Source organism: Pan troglodytes, chromosome 18 (assembly GCF_028858775.2).
Source record: "Pan troglodytes isolate AG18354 chromosome 18, NHGRI_mPanTro3-v2.0_pri, whole genome shotgun sequence".
Lineage (NCBI taxonomy): Eukaryota > Metazoa > Chordata > Mammalia > Primates > Hominidae > Pan > Pan troglodytes.
The window spans coordinates 24,454,359-24,474,255 of record NC_072416.2 but is presented as its reverse complement, the minus strand read 5'-3'; the positions used below and the strand labels follow the sequence as shown (position 1 = coordinate 24,474,255).

The 19,897-nt window shown below is 45.2% G+C and overlaps 1 protein-coding gene across 3 annotated transcripts in view; it reads right to left on the bottom strand.

Moving 5' to 3' along the window:
* Positions 1–19,897, bottom strand: part of EEF2K (eukaryotic elongation factor 2 kinase) — an 82,521-nt gene that overhangs the window by 47,976 nt on the left and 14,648 nt on the right. For 2 of the 3 annotated variants that reach the window (XM_001161085.7, XM_009430480.5), the window contains exon 2: positions 14,829–15,150. In XM_001161085.7, coding sequence (XP_001161085.4) covers positions 14,829–15,074 — 246 coding nt within the window. In that variant the 5' untranslated portion in view covers positions 15,075–15,150. Of the gene's footprint in view, positions 1–14,828; positions 15,151–19,700; positions 19,718–19,897 lie in introns of those variants that run through there. The other variant, XM_016928670.4, reaches the window with a different exon arrangement.

The window sequence follows — 19,897 nt, the reverse complement described above, 5'->3', positions numbered from 1 at the left end:
CGACACAGTGAGACTCCATCTCAAAAAAATAAAAATAAAACAAAATAAAAAGAAAGAGCAATTGGACCACACCACATGTTCTGTTGTGCATCTGACTTTTCTTAATGTAAGATCTTGGACATCTTTCCATGTCATATGTGCAGACTGGCTGGGGTAACCTCCTTTCATTTCCAGAACTACCAGATATATAATTATATAAATGTACCTTAAGGTATTTGTCTAACCTCCAATTGAATAATATTTGGGTTCCCTCCAACATTTCCTAGTACAAACAGTGCTGAAGTGAACATCTTCCTATCCAAATCTTGGGCGCTTGTGCAAGATCTCAGTAGTACATATTTTTTGGGAAATGTAACTGCTGGATCACATTTAAAATCTAGAAATGACTGAGTTCTCCGCCAAAAAATTTATCCCAAGTTATACTCCAAGAAGCAGTAAACAAATCACTAAAATTCTTTTGGCACAGACAGTACATCAGATAACTATAAAATTTATAAGTTATTTGCATCCTGCTTTAATAGTTGCATAATAATCTACTGTATAACTTTTTTGTTATTGACTTGATTATTCACCTGTTGCTCTCCACTGTTAGACTTCAAGCTTGTCACTGATTGCTCCCTGTTGTAAATAACCCCACAGCAGACATGTGTACGTCTAAAACATTTTTCTGAATTTCGGTCCCTGTACTTTTTTTTTTTTTTGAGATGGAGTCTGGCTCTGTCACCAGGCTGGAGTGAAGTGGCATGATCTCGGCTCACTGCAACCTCTGCCTCCTGGGTTCAAGCGATTCTCCTGCCTCAGCCTCCTGAGTAGCTGGGACTACAGGCTTGCGCCACCACGCCCAGCTAATTATTGTATTTTTAGTAGAGACAGGGTTTCACCATGTTGGCCAGGATGGTCTCAATCTCTTGACCTTGTGATCCGCCTGCCTCGGCCTCCCAAAGTGCTGGGATTACAGGCATGAGCCTGGCCCCTGTACTTTTTCTCTTAAAGAGACAGGGTCTTGCTCTGTCACTCAGGCTGGAATGCAGTGGCATGATCATAGCTCACCGCAGCCTCAAACTCCTGGGTTCAAGTGATCCTCCTGCTTCAGCTTCACGAATAGCTGGGATGACAGGCGCTTGCCATCATGCCTGGCTAATTTTTTAAATTTCTGTACAGACAGGATCTCGGTATGTTGCCCAGGCTGTTCTCAAACTTCTGGGCTCAAGTGATCCTCCTGCCTTGTCCTTCCAAAGCACTGGGATTACAGGCATGAGCCACCACGCCCAGCCCAATCCCCGTACCTTAAAGCACCAGTCTCAGCTCATATTCCGGCTGCTACAAATGGCAGGGACAGCCTTCGACCTCCACCTGTCAGGAGAGCCTGCAGGGTTGAGAATTCAGCAGGCCACCCTTCCAAGCATGTCTGTACAGGTACCCTGTTCTCTGTCTACGACACACAATTCTCTGACAGTGCCTCTCTCAAACGACTCCGCCACTCCCTAAGCCACTAACAGGGACCGTCCCCATTCAGTGAAGATTAGCAACAGAAATTACCTCCTGGCTGGATGCCGTGGCACCAACCACAAAACAGGGAGGAAAGTACTGCAGAATTAGAGGGTGTGGTATTTCATAGGATAAAAATTACCTTTTTTCCAAACCCAGAACAGAGTCATGCCAGACCTTATTGGCAACAGGTGGGATTAATGCAACTAACTTTTTTTTTTTTTTTAATAAGCACAGTATAAAAAGTACTGTACTAACATTCATGTCCCTGACTCTGGTTCCAGCTCACTACTGACTGGCTGTGGGAACCTCCATTTCCTTGTTTACAAACAAGGATGAAGAAGGTTTTGGCTGCTGGTGGTCCACTTTTTTGTGGCCCCTGCACCCAGGGTAGACACACTCCCACCAAAAACAGTGGCTCACTGGGGTAGCAGTGCTTATGATGGGTGACTCCTGCCGGAGCTACAAATCACCAGTAACGTTACCATCAGGTGGGGAATGGAAGCAGGTACTGCCATCTTTGAGAGCCACCTGGCAGTGGCTATGAACCTTCTTCTGCACCGACTTCTGACCCAGCCATTCCTATCACCTACCCAGGTGTGTCCAGGTAAGCTGGTCCAAGGATGATCAGTGCTTTTTTTTTTTTTTTTTCTTTTTTCTTTTTTTTTGAGACCAGGTATTTATTACTTTGTTGCCTAGGCTGAAGTGCAGTGGTGGGATCATAGCTCACTGAAGCCTCCAACTCCTGGGCTCAACGAATCTTCTCAACTCAGCCTCCCAGGTAGCTGGGACTATGGGTGCTCACCATCATGCCCAGCTAATTTAAAAAATTGTGTGTGTGTAGAGATGACAGTCTCTCTATGTTGTCCAGGGTGGTCTTGAACTCTAGCCTCAAGGTCAGCACTTATAATGCCATAATGATCAGGCAGTACAAACTGCCCATCTGTAGGGGGATGATCACATACACTTGGTATACTCAAAATAAGATGCTAGCACGGGTGATCTTTGTATTCCCCCCGGGCAGGGAGTGGGGGACGTGGTCTCACTCTGTCGTCCAGGCTGGAGTGCAGTGGCGCCATCTCTGCTCACTGCAACCTCCGTCTCCTGGGTTCAAGCAATTTTGTCTCAGCTGCCTGAGTATCTGGGATTACAGGTGAGTGCCACCACACCCGGCTAATTTTTGTATTTTTAGTAGAGATCAGGTTTCACCATATTGGTCAGGCTGGTCTTGAACTCCTGGCCTCGGGTGATCCACTCACCTTGGCCTCCCAAAGTGCTGAGATTACAGGCGTGAGCCACCGCACCCAGCACGGGCAATTTCTAAGACCTATTGTTTAGGGGGAAAAAAGCAAGTTACAGAACAATACAAACACTATGATACCACTTACTGGTGGAGGAAACCCACAAATCAATACCATGGATTTTCTAAGGATGTGTGTGTCTGTAGACATACACACAAATGTATACTTATATGCAAATGCACAAAAAGAGGTCTGAAAAGTAATTTATATGAAACTAATATAATTCTTATCTCTGGGAATAGAAAGGGATAAGAAGTTGCTCAAGGAGACCTCAGTTTATCTATGTTGTTTGCATTCTTTTTACAATGAGAATGTATTTAGGTAATGCCTGTGTAAATCAAAGTTAAGAAACAAAAATTACTGGGTTAGACGAGTTTTCTTCTTTTCTTTTTTTTTTGAGACAGGGTTTCACTCTGTTGCGCAGCCTGCAGTGCAGTAATGCAATCATGGCTCACTGAAACCTCAACCTCCACCTCAACCTCCTGGGTAGCTGGGCCTATGGGCACACGCCACCACGCCTGGCTAATTTTTTGTATTTTTGTAGAGACAGAGTTTCACCATGTTGCCCAGGCTGGTCTCAAACTCCCGGACTCAAGTGATCCACCTGTCTTGGCCTCCCAAAGTGCTGGGATTACAGACATAAGCCACTGCGCCTGGCCAGGTTAGATGATTCTTAAGGCCGTGCCAGCTCTAATATCTTCTATTTCTAAGGATTCCGGAACTCAGTTGTTGAGTAGGTTAATTAATCTTACATAGAACAGAGGGCTATGGGCCGGGTGTGGTGGCTCATGCCTGTAATCCTAGCACTTTGGGAGGCCGACATAGGCGGAACACTTGGGGCCAGGAGTTTGAGACCAGTCTGGTGAACATGGTGAAACCCCCTCTCTACAAAAAATATAAAAATTAGCTGGGCGTGGTGACATGTGCCTGTGCTCCCAGCTACTCAGGAGGCTGAGGCATGAGAATCGCTTGAACCCAGGAGGTGGAGGTTGCAATGAGCTGAGATTGCACCACTGCACTACAGCCTGGGTGACAGAGCAAGACTCTTGTCTCAAAAAAAAAAAAAAAAAAAAAAAAGAGGTCTGTGGATATTTCATAAAAAAAGGAAAATATAATTCTGGCTACAGAATAGAAAGGCTGTGGTTCTTCAAAGTCTGAGAGTACAAAATAAAAATAAATAATAGTGAAATAATAATTATATACCAGGAAAGGGAGATGGAAATAATAATAATGATTACTATAGTAATAATAATTTACTTCATCGAGTATGCCAGGAGTGAGGGTGGAGTGCCGGCAATGTGTTTGCAAATGTTTTGGCACGTGGGATGTTATCACTGTTGTTGCCAATTTTATATTACTGTTATTATTGCCATTATCACAGTAATCAAGGCCCCTGGATCTTACTTGAGGACACATCCAGTGACTCACCCAAGCCTTTATCACCTGTTACTGTCACTTCATGTTATAAAATCATTTTTTCCCCCATCATCACTTCTGCAGACTTTATGAAATACAGCTCAGAAGTCTAGGCAACATGGCGAAACCCTGCCTCTACTACAAATATAAAAAATTAGCCAGGCATGGTGCCATGCGCCTGTAGTAATAGCTACTCAGGAGGCTGAGGTGGAAGGATCACCTGAACCTGGGAAGTCGAGGCAAAAAAAAAAAAAAGAAATACAACTCAGAGACAGCCCAACTACTCTCCCCTCCTGCAGAGCGGTAATAGGCTTAACCAAACTCAAGGGTTCAAATAAAAGAAGCGGGAAGAAGTGGGGGAACACAGTGAGGCTCTGGAATGGAAAGAGTCCAACAGTGGTGTGTAGAGGCCACAATCTATGCCACGTGCACTTAGAGGTTTGGTACAATTATCCGTGGAACCCAGCATGGAATACAGCAGCAAAAAACTGGAAACCAGGCACAGTGGTCATGCCTGTGATCCCAGCAATTTGGGAGGCCAAGGCAGGAGGATCACTTGACACTTGGAGTTCCAGAGCAGCCTGGGCAGCATAGCAAGACCCCATTTCTAAAAAAAAAAAAAATACAAAAATTAGCCAGGCATGATGGCGCATGCCTTTAGTCCCAACTACCTGGGGAGCTGGGGTGGGAGGATCACTTGAGCTCAGGAGGTCGAGGCTACAGTGACCCATAATTGTGCCACTGCACTCCAGCCTAGGCAACAGCATGAGACCCTATCTCTTAAAAAACAAACAAACTGGCCAGACACGGTGGCTCACGCCTGTAGTCCCAACACTTTGGGAGGCTGAGGCAGGCAGATCACCTGACGTCAGGAGTTCGAGACCAGCCTGACCAACATGGAGAAACCCCATCTCCACTAAAAAATGCAAAATTAGTCAGGCATGGTGGTGCATGCCTGTAATCCCAGCTACTTGGGAGGCTGAAGCTGGAGAATCACTTGAACCCGAGAGGCAGAGGTTCCAGTGAGCTGAGATCGTGCCATTGCACTCCAGGCTGGGCAACAAGAGCGAAACTCCATCTCAAAAACAAACAAACGTGGAAACTGCCTAAGTATCCCACAAGAGGCAATGCTTAAAGAAACTGTGGTGTAGCCATACAGATGGCTGACAGAGCCATCAAGACACTAGATCCATATTTACTGATCTGAAAAGACATGATTGATTGCTTGCCGAAAAAAAACTGTTTACTGAAGACATATATAGCATGATTCTACAGTAGCAACAAAATGTCCATATTTGTGTATATTTAAAGTGAAATACAGTAAAGTCTGAACTATACACTAAGATCTTAATAGCAAAATATCTGCACTTTTTTTTTTTTGAGACACAGTCTTGCTCTGTCTCCCAGGCTGGAGTGCAGTGGTACAATCTCAGCTCACTGCAATCTCTGCCTCCCAGGTTTAAACAATTCTTGCACCTCAGCCTCCCCAGTAACTGGGACTACAGGTGTGCGCCCCCATGCCCGGCTAATTTTTTGTATTTTTAGTAGAGATGGGGTTCCACCATGTTGCCTGTAATCCCAGCTACTCAGGAGGCTGAGGCAAGAGAATCACTTGAACCTGGGAGGCAGAGGTTGCAGTGAGCAGAGATGGCACCACTGCACTCCAGCAGGGGCAACAGAGTGAAACTGCCCCTAAAAAAAAAAAAAAAAAAAAGCAACAAAAAACATTATGCTTAGCAAAAGAAGCCAGACATAAAAGGCCACATGTTGTATGATTCTATTTATGTAAAACGTCCAGAAAAGGCAAGTCCAGAGAGGCAGAAAGTGGACTGGTGTTTGCCTGGGGCTGGGTGGGATGTGTATATTAGAGCGTGATGGCTAAGGGGTATAGAATTTAGTTTTTGGGTAAAATGTTCTAAAAGTGGTTGTGGTGATGGATGCATAATTTTATGAATATACTCAAAGGCTTTGAATAGTACATTTTAAATGGGTAAATTGTATGGCATGTGAATTATATTTCCAAAAACTGCTAAATTTTTTTTTTTTTTTCCTGTTGCCCAGGCTGGAGTGCAGTGGTGCGATCTTGGCTCACTGCAACCTCTGCCTCCCGGGTTCAAGTGATTCCCCTGCCTCAGCCTCCCGAGTAGCTGGGACTACAGTCTCACACCACCACGCCCAGATAATTTTTGTATTTTTAGTAGAGATGAAGTTTCACCATATTGGTCAGGCTGGTCTCCAACTCCTGACCTCAGGTGATCCGCCAGCCTCGGCCTCCCAAGGCAATCATTATTCTTTGATCATGCTGTTAGAGCTGCCCTCAGTGGGTTACAAGTATGAGTGTAATTACCAAAGTTGGCCAAATAAGGGCATGGGAAGCAGGTGTACCCACCCATCATGGGGGGCACACACGATGGTGTAACCTCTTTGAGGAGCAACCGACAACACCTATCCCAGTTTAAACACACAAACGTTTTGCCTAGCCAGTTCACCTCTGGGGGGTCCTCTGGTGGGCACGCCCATTCACGAGTGCAAAGACACATGCACAAGGAAGTGCTGTTTGTGGCAGGACAAGACTGGAAATAACCTACATACCCTACAAGGAGGGGCTGGCTACATTTATTATGGTGCTTCCAACAATGAAATGATATTCAGCCATTAAATAACCAACAACAGGCTGGGCATGGTGGTGCATGCCTGTGGTCCCAGCTACTCGGGAGGCTGAGGTGGGAGGATCACTTGAGCCCAGGATTTCAATGCAGTGAGCTATGATCACACCACTGCACTTCTGCCTGGGCAACCCTATCTCAAAAGAAATTTTTTTAAATAAGGTGATCTATGTGTATTGATGTGGAATGAGCTCTGAGATATTCTCAGATCAGGAAAATATTTTTTTGCCGGGGGGCAGGGGAGAGGGTCTCGCTCTGTTGCCTAGGCTAAAGGGCAGTGGTGCAATCTCTCACTGCAGCCTCTGCCTCCCAGGTTCAAGTGATTCTCCTGCCTCAGCCTCTGGAGTAGCTGGGATTATAGGTGCCCACCTCCATGCCCGGCTATTTTTTTTTTTTTTTTTTTTTTGTATTTTTAGTAGAGACGGGGTTTCACCATGTTGGCCAGGGTGGTCTTGAACTCCTGACCTCAAGTGATCTACCTGCCTCGGCCTCCCAAAGTCCTAGGATTACAGACGTGAGCCAGTGCACCTGGCTGAAAATAATATTTAAAAATAAAATTTCCAACCTTAATAAGAAATTAAAAACATGTATTTGCTCCCTATGCTTATTCTAGAAAATGTAGAAATGACAGAGAAGGAGAAAAGGAACACAGTCCCTCCTAATCCAATCCAAAGACAATTCCTGCTGCCCTGGTGATGTGCTTCCCCTCAGGCCTTGGCTGTATGTGTACGTGCGAGTTTCACAGAGCTATAATCATGCTGTATTCTTTTTAGATTTAACTCTGGAGCAGAGGCACTTTCCCACGTTATCATAAACTCTATAAACATCTTTGGATGACTGCCTGATATTCTATGGAGAGGGCGGCCCCCTGAATGGTTCTGCCACGTCTCCACGGGAGCTTGGGCAGAAGGCTGGGCTTGACAGTGATAGAATCTGACCTTTCACAATCCACACCCAATACCTGCCGGGTGTGTTCCTTGGAGGGAGGCCAGCGGGCCATTTTGGTTAAACAATCCAAGTTGCCAGGTCACAGTAAGTTAAAAAAAAAAACCACTTAGGTTTATGGGATGCTGAGGGAACAAAGGTTGGAAAGCTGAGCTGTTGTCTCCCTCTGAAGCCACCCCTGGCAACACTAACCCAACAGAGCCTGCTTTCGATAACCTAGAAAGTGAGCAATGAAGTGCCAACTCCCGTCCACACACAGTCAAACATTTTACCAAGTCCTACTACGCAGGACCAAGGGAATGGAGGTCGCATCAGACACAACCCTACTCTTGCAGTCAGGTGCTGACTCAAACAAAGAACGACACTGGAGAATGACTCACACACATAAAGGTCTGCTAAGAGCCCCACGGAAGGCAGAGGAGAAAGCCTGGAAAGGTTGTCTTCAATCTGGGCTCTGGGCCAGGCTCAATCGCTTATGCTTGTAATCCCAACACTTTGGGAAGCTGAGGCAGGAGGATTGCTTGAGGCCAGGAGTTCAAGACCAGCCTGGGCAAGGTAATGAGACCCCATCGTTCCAAAAAAAATTAAAAAGTTGGCCAAGTGTGGTGGTGCATGCCTGTGGTCTCAGCTATTCAGGAGGCTGAGGTGGGAGGATCGCTCAAGCCCAGGAGTTAGAGGCTGCAGTGAGTTATGATCATGCCACTGTACTCCAGCCTGGGCAACACAGCAAGACCTTGTCTTCAAATTAAAAAAATAAAAATTAAAGCTGGGTTCTGAAGGAGGCAGAACTGTAATTTTGATAGACCAGGACATCAGATGAAAGAAATTTTATAAGGCAGAGGTGTGAAAAAGGGAAGCCCATTCCAGGAGCTTCCAGATGTGTGTGAGTGGAGGGGATGAACAGAGCCTAGAAAGGTCCTGGAGCGGAGGGACCTAGAAGACACTCCCATCCTGGTGATGAAGCTTTTTTTTGTTTTGTTTTGTTTTGTTTTTGTTTAAGACAGAGTTTCGCTCTCGTTGCCCAGGCTGGAGTGCAGTGGCGCGATCTTGGCTCACTGCAACCTCAGCCTCCCGGGTTCAAGTGATTCTCCTGGCTCAGCCTCCTGAGTAGCTGGGATTACAGGCATGTGCCACCACGCCTGGCTAATTTTTGTATTTTTAGTAGTGACAGGGTATCACCATGTAGGTCAGGCTGGTCTCAAACTCCTGACCTCGTGATCCACCTGCCCCAGCCTCCCAAAGTGCTGGGATTACAGGTGTGAGCCACCGTGCCCGGCCAGAAGTGATGAGTTTTGAGGAGGGGGTATTTATCAATGTATTTGAGGAAGAGGAAGTTACCTGGTTATTTTACTTTATTTTTCTTAACAACATCTTTTTCTCCACATAAGTGATACATATGTGTAACTTTAAAAGTTTAAAATGTTTAAAAAATATACAAAGCCCCCCTTTAATGGTACCTCTCCCATAGAGAGAACTGCCACTAACTGCTGGGTGCAAACTTCCCCTTCAAATGGTTTTTGCTATGCAGATACCAATATATATGTATATACATTTTTAATAAAAATAGGATCAGGTCGGGCGTGGTGGCTCATGCCTGTAATCCCAGCACTTTGGGAGGTCGAGGTGGGTGGATCACGAGGTCAGGAGTTCAAGACCAGCCTGGCCAACGTGGTGAAACCCCCCGTCTCTACTAAATATACAAAAAATAAATAAATAAATAAACAAATAAAAAATTAGCAAGGCGTGGTGGCGGGCGGCTGTAATCCCAGCTATTCGGGAGGCTGAGGCAGGAGAATTGCTTCAACCTGGGAAGCAGAGGTTGCAGTGAGCCGAGATTGCACCACTGCACTCCAGCCTGGGTGATGGAGCAAGACTCTGTCTCAGAAAAGAAAAAAAAAAAGCATCATACTATATTTCAACTTGCTTTTTAACTACATATATAAAAATGCTAACATTTTTTGACTTTATTATGGACCAGGCTTGTGCCAAAGGCTTTTTATGGATTTGCACACACACATACTATATGTAATAGTAGGCACTGTTTTAGAGTGAAATCATGGCCAGGCGTGGTGGCTCACTCCTGTAATCCCCCTTTGGGAAGCTGAAGTGGGATGATTGTTTGAGCCCAGGAGTTCAAGACCAGCCTAAGCAACACAATATGAGACCCTCTCTCTACAAAAAAAAGTAAAACAATAACAACAACAAAAAAGGTCAAATCACATAGAATCATCTTCATCTTTGGACTAGCCTGGGTAACATAGTAAGACCTCATATCTACAAAAAAATTTTTTAAAAGTCAGCTAGGCATGGTGGCATGTACCTGTGGTCCTAGCTACTCAGGAGGCTGAGGTGTGAGGATTGCTTGAGCTCAGGAGTTCAAGGCAGCAATGAGCTATGATCATGTCACTGCACTCCAGCCTGGGTGACAGAGTAAGACCGTGTCTCTAAGAAAAAAGAAAATAAGAAGAAAAGGCTGGGCATGTCGGCTCATGCCTGTAATCCCAGTACTTTGGGAAGCTGAGGCAGGCGGATCACTTGAGGCCAAGAGTTAAAGACCGGCCTGGGCAACATGGCGAGACCCTATCTCTACTAAAAATACAAAAATTATCAGGGCATAGTGGCGTGCACCTGTGGTTCCAGCTACTTGGGAGGCTGAGGCACAAGAATCACTTGAATCTGGGAAGTGGAGGTTGCAGCGAGCCAGGATTACACCACTGCCCTCCAGCCTGGGCGACAGAGTGAGACCCTGTCTCGAAAAAAAAAAAAGAAGGAAAGAAATATCACTTTGTTCTAACGTAAACACAGCATTCTGTGAGAACCAATGCCTGTAATTTAAATCAGCCCCTCTTGCGGACACTTGAGCTGCCCTCCTGGGGGTGGGTGTTCATTTCAAAGCTGCCTTAGGACAGGAAACAGGATCAGTGGAAACCTGCCCCTTCAGGGGCCCCCCGACCCCAGAGGAGACCCACGGGGCTATTTCTGGAGCTGCCTGCCCCAGAGTAACTCCAGCTAGAACTCTAGGCCTAAAGGGAAAACATTACCCAACTATCTCCAAGAACTAAAATTATTAATTTTCTAAAAACAGATTAATTCAGAAGTTATGGAAGATTATTTTTAATTTCAAATCCCCAAGTGGTAATAGGCATTTTGTTTACAGTACTGATACTTAACTGTTTGTGAGGATTTGATTAAGTAAGGGTAATGGTATTGCACTTTTGATTTTTTACCCCCACCAGTTATTATAAAAAGTCCAATAATGTTCGCCTTTCCCCCCCTTCTTTTTTTGAGATGGAGTCTCGCTCTGTCACCCAGGCTGGAGTGCAGTGGCACGATCTTGGCTCACTGCAACCTCCGCCTCCCGGGTTCAAGTGATTCTCATGCTTCAGCCTCCCGAGTAGCTGGGACCACAGGTGGCACCAACACGCCCGGCTAATTTTTGTGTTTTTGTAGAGACGGGGTTTCGCCATGTTGGCCAGGCTGGTCTCAAACTCCTGACCTCAGGTGATCTGCCTGCCCGTGCTGGGATTACAGGCGTGAGCCACCGCGCCCGGCTTCTCCCCGTCTTCTTTATACCAGCTTTGCTATGGTATGAACACAAATCCCTACCAAAATAAGTACACTTTTCCTCAGTCCAGAGAAGGATGTCCAACTCGAAAAAGTGTTTTTTTGTTTGTTTTTTTACGATAACCAACATGAAGAATCACATTGCACATATGTCTCTGTACCCACATACACGCATATGCGGGGTTGCTTTCAAAATATTCAACACAAAATTGGACAAATGTAGAAGACACTTGAGATGGAAACCTTCCACAGTATGAGGTTTTTGTTTTTGTTTTTGTTTTTTTGAGATGGAGTCTCCTCTGTTGCCCAGGCTGGAGTGCAGTGGTGCGATCTCGGCTCACCACAACCTCTGCCTCCTGGGTTCAAGGGATTCTTCTGCCTCAGCCTCCTGAGAAGCTGGGACTACAGGCATGCACCACCATTGTGGAAGGAAAATAAAATAAGTAATAATAAAGTTAAAAATAATAAACATAAGTAATAGTTAACATTAAGTATAGGTTATTTAGAAGTTATACGTAGGCTAAGAAATTTAAGCAGCCCCTCCCAGCATTGCTAACAAGTTGCAGCTATGAGCTTATCTCAATCTTCCAAGCTTACTGCCTGCCTCCAGACCCCCGCGTATTGCTGTAATTCCTGTTTTCCCTTACCCCAGCTCGAGCTGTCCAGCTTCAAAGTTGACTGGTCAAGATAACTAAATTATATGTTTTCTCAGAATTGTCACGTGTTAAATAATTTACTGTCTTTGTCTGAAACCTGTATCCTGCCTTGTTTTCTCGCCTCAAACGACATATAAGCAAGCCTGCTTTCTGTGTCCCAGTCGGCAGCCATTTTAGGCGTGAGCCTGCTGTCGGCCCGGGTACCTGAATTAAATAAAGTTCTCTTTGGTTTCCAAAGGTCTCTTTGTCTTTTCCTTGGCTGGAGTTTTATTGTAACACCATGCCCGGCTAATTTTTGTATTTTTAGTAGAGATGGGTTTCACTATGTTGGCCAGGCTGGTCTCGAAATCCTGACCTTGTGATCTGTCCACCTCAGCCTCCCAAAGTGCTGGGATTACGGGCGTGAGCCATCGCGCCCGGCCCACAGTATGAGCTTTTAATCAGTAAACAAATTTGGGAAAAGGTAATTAATTTGTGGAAAGGTTTTTAAAAAAATATTAATCCTCATAATCAGTGACAAATTATTAGGGCCACACTCCTGGAATGTGGCAACAGAGAGGGAAATAACACTTATTAAGCACCTATAATGTGTGACACACAATACTAGGTATTGTTTCAAAAGTAATGATTCATAAGAATTTAGTCTTGCTTGAACCTGGGAGGTGGAGGTTGCAGTGAGCCGAGATTGTGCCACTGCACTCCAGCCTGGGCGACAAAGTGAGACTCCATCTCAAAAAAAAAAAAAAAAAAAAAAAAAGAATTTGGTCTATCCTTCATAGCTGTAACTACATAGGATGGCTGTAAGCGTTTTTTCTTTTTTTTTTTTCTTTAATAAAGATGGGGTGTTCCTATGTTGACCAGGCTGGTCTCAAACTCTTGGCCTAAAGCGATCCTACCATCTTGGCCTCCCAAAGCGCTGGGATTACAGGCTGAGCCACTGTGCCCAGCCAAGATAGCTATAAATGTTAAATGAGATCATTTTTTTCAGTGTCCCTAAAACAAGTTTCTATCAAAGTAACTAATAGTTATTATATTTGTTTCTCCACTTGAATGTCTCTGCTGATAAATGGGGAGATTGTTAAGTCTGTAAACAATTGCTGTTTGCCTGTCTGTACTCAATGCATAGCCTGGTGACAGATATATAATATGTAATAAATAAATGCAAATTTCATGTAATCAAGTACCCATGCTGGCACCTACCAAACGGTTTTCAATAAAATTATGTTTTTAAATTTATTTTAGGCTGGGTGCAGTGGCTCATGCCTGTAATCCCAGCACTTTGGGAACCTGAGGAGGTGGATCACTTGAGGCCAGGAGTTTGAGACCAGCCTGGCCAACACAGTGCAACTGTTTCTACTGAAAATACAAAACTTTTGCTGGGTGTGGTGGCACATGCCTGTTATATCAGCTACTCAGGAGGCTGAGGCACAAGAATCACTTGAACCCAGGAGGTGGACGTTTCAGTGAGCCGAGATCCGACCACTGTATTCCAGCCTGGGCAGCAGAGCGGAATACAAAAAAATAAAATGAATAATAAATGTATTTATTTTATTTTAATTTTTTGAGAAGGAGTTTCACTCTTGCTGTCCAGGCTGGAGTGCAGTGGTGCAATCTCAGTTCACTGCAACTTCCACCTCCCAGGTTCAAGTGATTCTCCTGCCTCAGCCTCCCAAGTAGCTGGGATTACAAGTGTGCGCCACCACACCCGGCTAATTTTTTGTATTTTAGTAGAGATGGAGTTTCACCATGTTGGCCAGGCTGCTCTAGAACTCCTACCTCAGGTGATCCACTTGCCTTGGCCTCCCCAACTGCTAGGATTACAGGTGTAAGCCACCGCACCCAGCCTATTTTATTTTTTGAGAGACAGGGTCTCACTATGTTGCCCAGGCTGGTCTCCTAGGCTCAAGTGATCCTCCCTTTTGTCCTCTCAAAGTGCTGGCATCACAGGTGTGAGACACCACGCCTGACCTAAAATTATGTTGTTAAATAAATTCTTTCAAAAAATTAACAACAAGTGGCTGGGCGTGGTAGTTCAAGACCAGCCTGAGAAACCCCATTTCTACAAAAAAAATTTTTTTAATGAGCCGGGTATAGTGGTACAAGCCTATAATCTTAGCTACTCAGGAGGCTGAGGTGGGAGGCTTGCTTGAGCCTAGGAATTCAAGGCTGCAGTAAGCCATGATTGTGCCATTGCACTCCAGCCTGGGCAACAAAGCGAGACCACGTTTATTTAAAAAAAAAAAAAAAAGAAGAAGAAGGAAAAGAAAGAAAAAGAGAGAAAGAGAAATAAGGTCCTTAGTTTGGGGATTTTCTATTGCCATAAATAAATAAACGTTTTTACAAAGAAATAAGATCTTTACAGTTTGCAATGTTCCCCAGTAGTTGCTATTTTATTCTGTTCTGTTCCATTTCTTTAAAAAAAAAAAAAAAAAAAAAAAAAAAGAACAGCACCTCTGCACTCCAGCCTGGGTGACAGAGCAGAACTCTGTCTCTAAAGAAAACTAAAATAAATAAACAAACAAAACAAAACATTGGACAAAACTCAGCAAAAGGTTTTCACAACTCCGTAGTGTGTCCTGGGCTACTATTTGAAAAACACCCAGTTCCAAGGTAATGAAATTTATTTTAAATCAATAATACCCTCCCTGCTTAGCAAGTATATCCTCAGCTCAGAGTTTAGAGCACTGTCCAGGGTTTGGAAATACGAAGAAGTCCCCAACCAGCGACTCCAACCCTCCATCCCTTACAGCAGGTAAGCCGGGTGGGGAAGGTGGCATAAGTGGCTCACTCACCTTGAAGTGGAAGGAGTTTGCCGGGGACCCGCTGGAGCTATACCGCTCACTTTTTGTTAGGTTGCTGTAGTACTTATTAACCTTGGAATTGACATTCTGGTTTGAGCCTGGGTCATCCGTGATGGGGCAGATGAAGTAACCTTCCTCATCGTCGCTGTCCCCATCAGAATCACCATCACGGCCAGCTCGGGGGGACTGGCCGCCATCAACGCCTTCCAGGCGGAAGATGAGATCTTCGTCTGCCATGTTCCTGGGGTGCCCGTTTTACCCAAGCAGTATCCGGCACAGCCAGAGTTACTGGACAAATGCAGAGGCGAAGGTCCTACAAGGAAAGCAAGGGCCAGAGAGTGGGTGCTGGGGCCCAGGGCTGCGAATTCGCCCGACCCTCACCCCAAATGCTGCAGGCTATCGCAGGAGCTGGCACCCTTGGGGTAAAACCTAGAGCTATCTTTTGGGGAGGCAGTTGGCAGCACCCAGGCACATTTTAAATTCGAAACCCGCTGACCCAGTCGTCATTCCACTTTTAAGAACTCAGTGTTTGCAAATGTTGGAACCAGGCTGGGAAAGAAATGGCTTCTTAAGCAGAGTGCTCTTTTTAGCACATCAATTAGATCGAGGCACTCCTCTGCTTAACGCCCACCCCCGGCAGCTTCCTTTCACATTCATAATAACATCCAAATGCCTTGGTAAGGCTGCAAGAGCGGCGTTCATCTAGCGTGCTGCCCACTTCTCCTCCGGCCCTGGCTGCTCTCCAGGTACACTGGGTTTCTTTCTGTTCTGTGAACACATTAAGTTCATTCCGACCTCCGAGCCTTTGTACCTGCTGTTCCTTGTGCCTGGAACAACCTTTCTAACAGTGGGTTCTTTCTCATCATTGAGCTCACAGCTCACAGGATGCCTCTTCAGTGAAATCTTCTGTGAATCCCCAAATCAAAGAACCCTTAACCCAACATGCATATCCAATCACTCCCTTGCATATCACCCTGTTCCATTTCTTTCTTTGTTCTTTTTTTTTTTTCTTCTGAGACAGAGTTTCACTCTTGTCACCCAGGCTGGAGTGCAATGGTGCAATCTTGGCTCACTGCAACCTCCACCTCCCAGGTTCAAGCGATTCTGCTGCCTCAGCCTCCCGCGTAGCTGGGATTCCAGGTGCCCACCACCACAACTAGCTAATTTTTGCATTTTTAGTAGAGATGGCATTTCACCATGTTGGCTAAGCTGGTCTTGAACTTCTGACCCCAGGTGATCCTCCTGCCTGGGCCTCCCAAAGTGCTGGGATTACAGGCGTGAGCCACCACATCCGGACTTTTTTCTTTTCTTTTTTTTTTTTTTTTGAGACAGAATCTTGCTCTGTCATCCAGGCTGGAGTACAGTGGTGCAATCCTAGCTCACCTAGGTCACTGCTTGACCTCGCGGGCCCAAGCAATCCTCCCACTCAAACCTCCCAAGTAGCTAGGATCACAGGTGTATGCCACCAAGCCTGGCCAATTTTGTTTGTTTTTTGTAAAAACAGGGTCTCCCTATGTTGCCCAGACTGGTCTCAATCTCCTGGGCTCAAGTGATCCTCCTGCCTTGGCCTCCCAAAATGCTGGGATTACAGGCATGCTTCATTTCTTCATTGTGCTTTTCTCAAACTGAAATCACCCCGTTTACTTTGTTATTGTCTGTATGCCCAATACCTCCAAAAATGTCTGGCACAGAGAAGGCACTCAATGCACTTTCCCAGAATGAAGGAGTGGCCCTAAAAGCATTTTTTGTTTGTTTGTTTTTCTTTGAGACAGAGTCTCGCTCTGTGGAGTGCAGTGGCATGATCTCGGCTCACTGCAACTTCCGCCTCCCGAGTTCAAGCAATTCTCCTGCCTCAGTCTCCTGAGTAGCTGGGATTACAGGCATCCACTACCACGTGTGGCTAATTTTTGTATTTTTAGTAGAGACGGGGTTTCACCATGTTGGCCAGGCTAGTCTTGGACTCCTGACCTCAGGTGATCCGCCTGCCTCGGCCTCCCAAAGTGCTGGGATTACAGATGTGAGCCACCACGCCTGGCCTAAAAGCACTTTCTGTAGCACAATCAGTAACAGCAACAAAACAAAACCCAACAACCCCAAATGTCCAAATAGAAGCTCATTATACAGATTACAGTATTTCTCTCTACACCATGAAATACTCCATGACTGTTAGAAAGGGGACGGTCCCATACCCACAAACACACAAAAATAATCAAGAAAGAGTTCAGGAAGATTGTAGGATAGAACTGTCACATTTACAGCCACCTGATTTTCAACAAGGGTGCCAAGATAATTCACTCTCAGTTTTACAGTCACTTGATTTTCAACAAGCCAAGATGATTCAACAGGGAAGGAAGAATCTTTTCAACAAATGGTGTTGGGATAAATGAATATCCACATGCAAAAAAATGAAGTTGATCCCCTTCCTTACGCCATACCCCAAAATTAAGAAATTAGAAAACACTCTGGTACCAGCCTGGCCAACATGGCGAAACCCTGTCTCTACTAAAAATATAAAAGGTAGCCAGGCGTGGTGGTGCATGCCTATAATCCCAACTACTTGGGAGGCTGAGGTGAGAGAATTGCCTGAGCCTGGGAGGCAGAGGTTGCAGTGAGCTGAGACTGTGCCATTGCACTCCAGCCTGGGTGACAGAGTGAGACCTTGTCTAAAAACAAAACAAAACAAAACAAAACCAAAAAAAACAGAAAAAAACAACATCTCAAAAAGTTAAACACTGAGTTACCGTAAGATCCAGCAATTCCACTCCTAGGTGCTGACATACACTCCAATATGGATGAAACTTACAACCACTAGGGGAGGTGAAAGGCAGTGACAAAAGACTATATGCATTGACTAATTCTCTGTATATGAAACTTCCAGAGAAGATAAAGCTACAGCAATAGAAAATAGATTAATGGTTGCCTGAGGATGGAGGTAGGGTGTGGTGGTGGGAATGGTTGGGGGAAATGGGGAATGATTGCTAATGGGTATGGGGTTTCTTTTGAGTTGATGAAAAGGTTCTAAAATTGACTGTGGCTATATGACTATGAATATACCATTGAATTGTACTATCTATCTATCTATCTGAGATGGAGTCTCACCCTGTCACCGAGGCTGGAGTGCAGTGGCACAATCTCGGCTCACTGTAACCTCCGCCCCCCAGGTTCAAGTGATTCTCCTGCCTCAGCCTCCCGAATAGCTGGGACTACAGACACGCACCACTGTGCCCAGCTAATTTTTGTATTTTTTTTTTTTTTTTTTTTTTTTTTTTAGGGACGGGGTTTCACCATGTTGGCCAGGCTGTTCTCGAACTCCTGAACTTGTGATCTGCCCACCTCAGCCTCCCAAAGTGCTGGGATTACAGGCATGAGCCACTGCGCCCAGCCAGAATCGTACATTTTAAATGAGCAGATTGTAAGGTATGTGAATTATATCTCAAGAAAGCCAAAGTTTTAAAGAAAAGAAAGTCGGATGTGGTGGTTCATGTCTGTAATCCCAGCACTTTGGGAGGCCGAGGTGGGAGGATCGCTTGAGCCCAGAAGTTTAAGACCAGCCTGGGCAACATAATGAGACCCTGACTTTACAAAAAAAATACAAAAAATTAGCTGGGTGTGATGGTGTGTGCCTGTAGTCCCAGCTACTCAGGTGGTTGAGGTGGGAAGATCACTTGAGCCCAGGAGGTTCAAGTGAGCCCAGAGGCTGCAGTGAGCTGAAATTGCACCACAACACTCCAGCCTGGGCAATACAGCAAGACCCTGTCTCCAAAAAAAGAAAAGAAAAGAAAAAGGACCTGTGTACATGCATGAAAACTTCCCTGAAAAATCCACAGGAACTGTATAGCACTTGAAATAAGCAGCTGTAGAGCTGGAGGAAACTTTTTATGTTTAATTTTTTAATTTTTTTGAGATAGAGTCTTGCTCTGTTGCCCAGGCTGGAGTGGGGTGGCACAATCTTGGCTCACTGCAAGCTCTGCCTCCCAGGTTCAAGCGATTCTCCTGCCTCAGCCTCCCGAGTAGCTGGGATTACAGGAGCCCACTACCACACCCGGCTAATTTTTGTATTTTTAGTAGAGGCGGGGTTTCACCATGTTGGCCACGGTGGCTTTGAACTCCTGACCTCAAGTGATCTGCCCATCTTGGCCTCCCAAAGTGCTAGAATTACAGATAAGAGCCACTGAGCCTGGCCAGCTTTTTAAAACTTTGTACGTTTCTATACTGCTTTAACTTTTTTACAAAGCTGGATTGCTTTAGACACAAAATAGTAAGTAAATTAGTTTAAAAATTTTTTTACATCAAACCAATAATTCCAATTTTTTTGACAGTGCTGTCCATCAGGTGCACAGTCTTCTAGAGCCAAGGCTTTGGTACTCTGGCTACCGAGGCAGGAAATATATTTATATCCTAACCCAGTACATGCTTATAAAATGGAAAGTAAAATTTCAAGAAATTGTGCTTAGCCTTACTTTGTATAATGCACTCTTGCTATTTTTTTTTTAAATGTTATTTTTAGAGACAGGTTGCCCTGGCTGGAGTGCAGTGGTGTGATCACAGCTCACTGTAGCCTCCAACAGCTGGGTTCAGGTGATCCTCCCGCCTCAGCCTCCAGAGCAGTCCATGCCACCATGCCCGGCTAAAGTTTTTTATTTTTGTACAGACAGAGTCTCACTATGTTGGCCAGGCTGGTCTTGAACTTCCAGCCTCAAGCGATCCTCCCACCTTGGCCTCCCAAAGCACTAGGATTACTGATGTGAGCCACTGTGCTTGGCCCACTCTTGCTATTTTCTATTCTCCTTAAGTCCTCTGTTTTTTCTTTCTGTTTAATCTTTTTCCTTAACACACCACCCACACATTGATTTCTATACTCACAGTTTGAAAATCAACGTGAACTACTGAGTTGGTTTCTTATCCTCTGGGCAAGACACAGTCACAGGCCTGGATCCAATGCCAGAGCCACCTGATCCTGCTTGTCACCAGAATCTTCCCTGAGCCCTGGACTGGCCTCTCCTCACTGTCAGCCGCTCCCAGCCCCAGCGCCTACTCTGCCCTGGTCAGCCCTTGGCCAG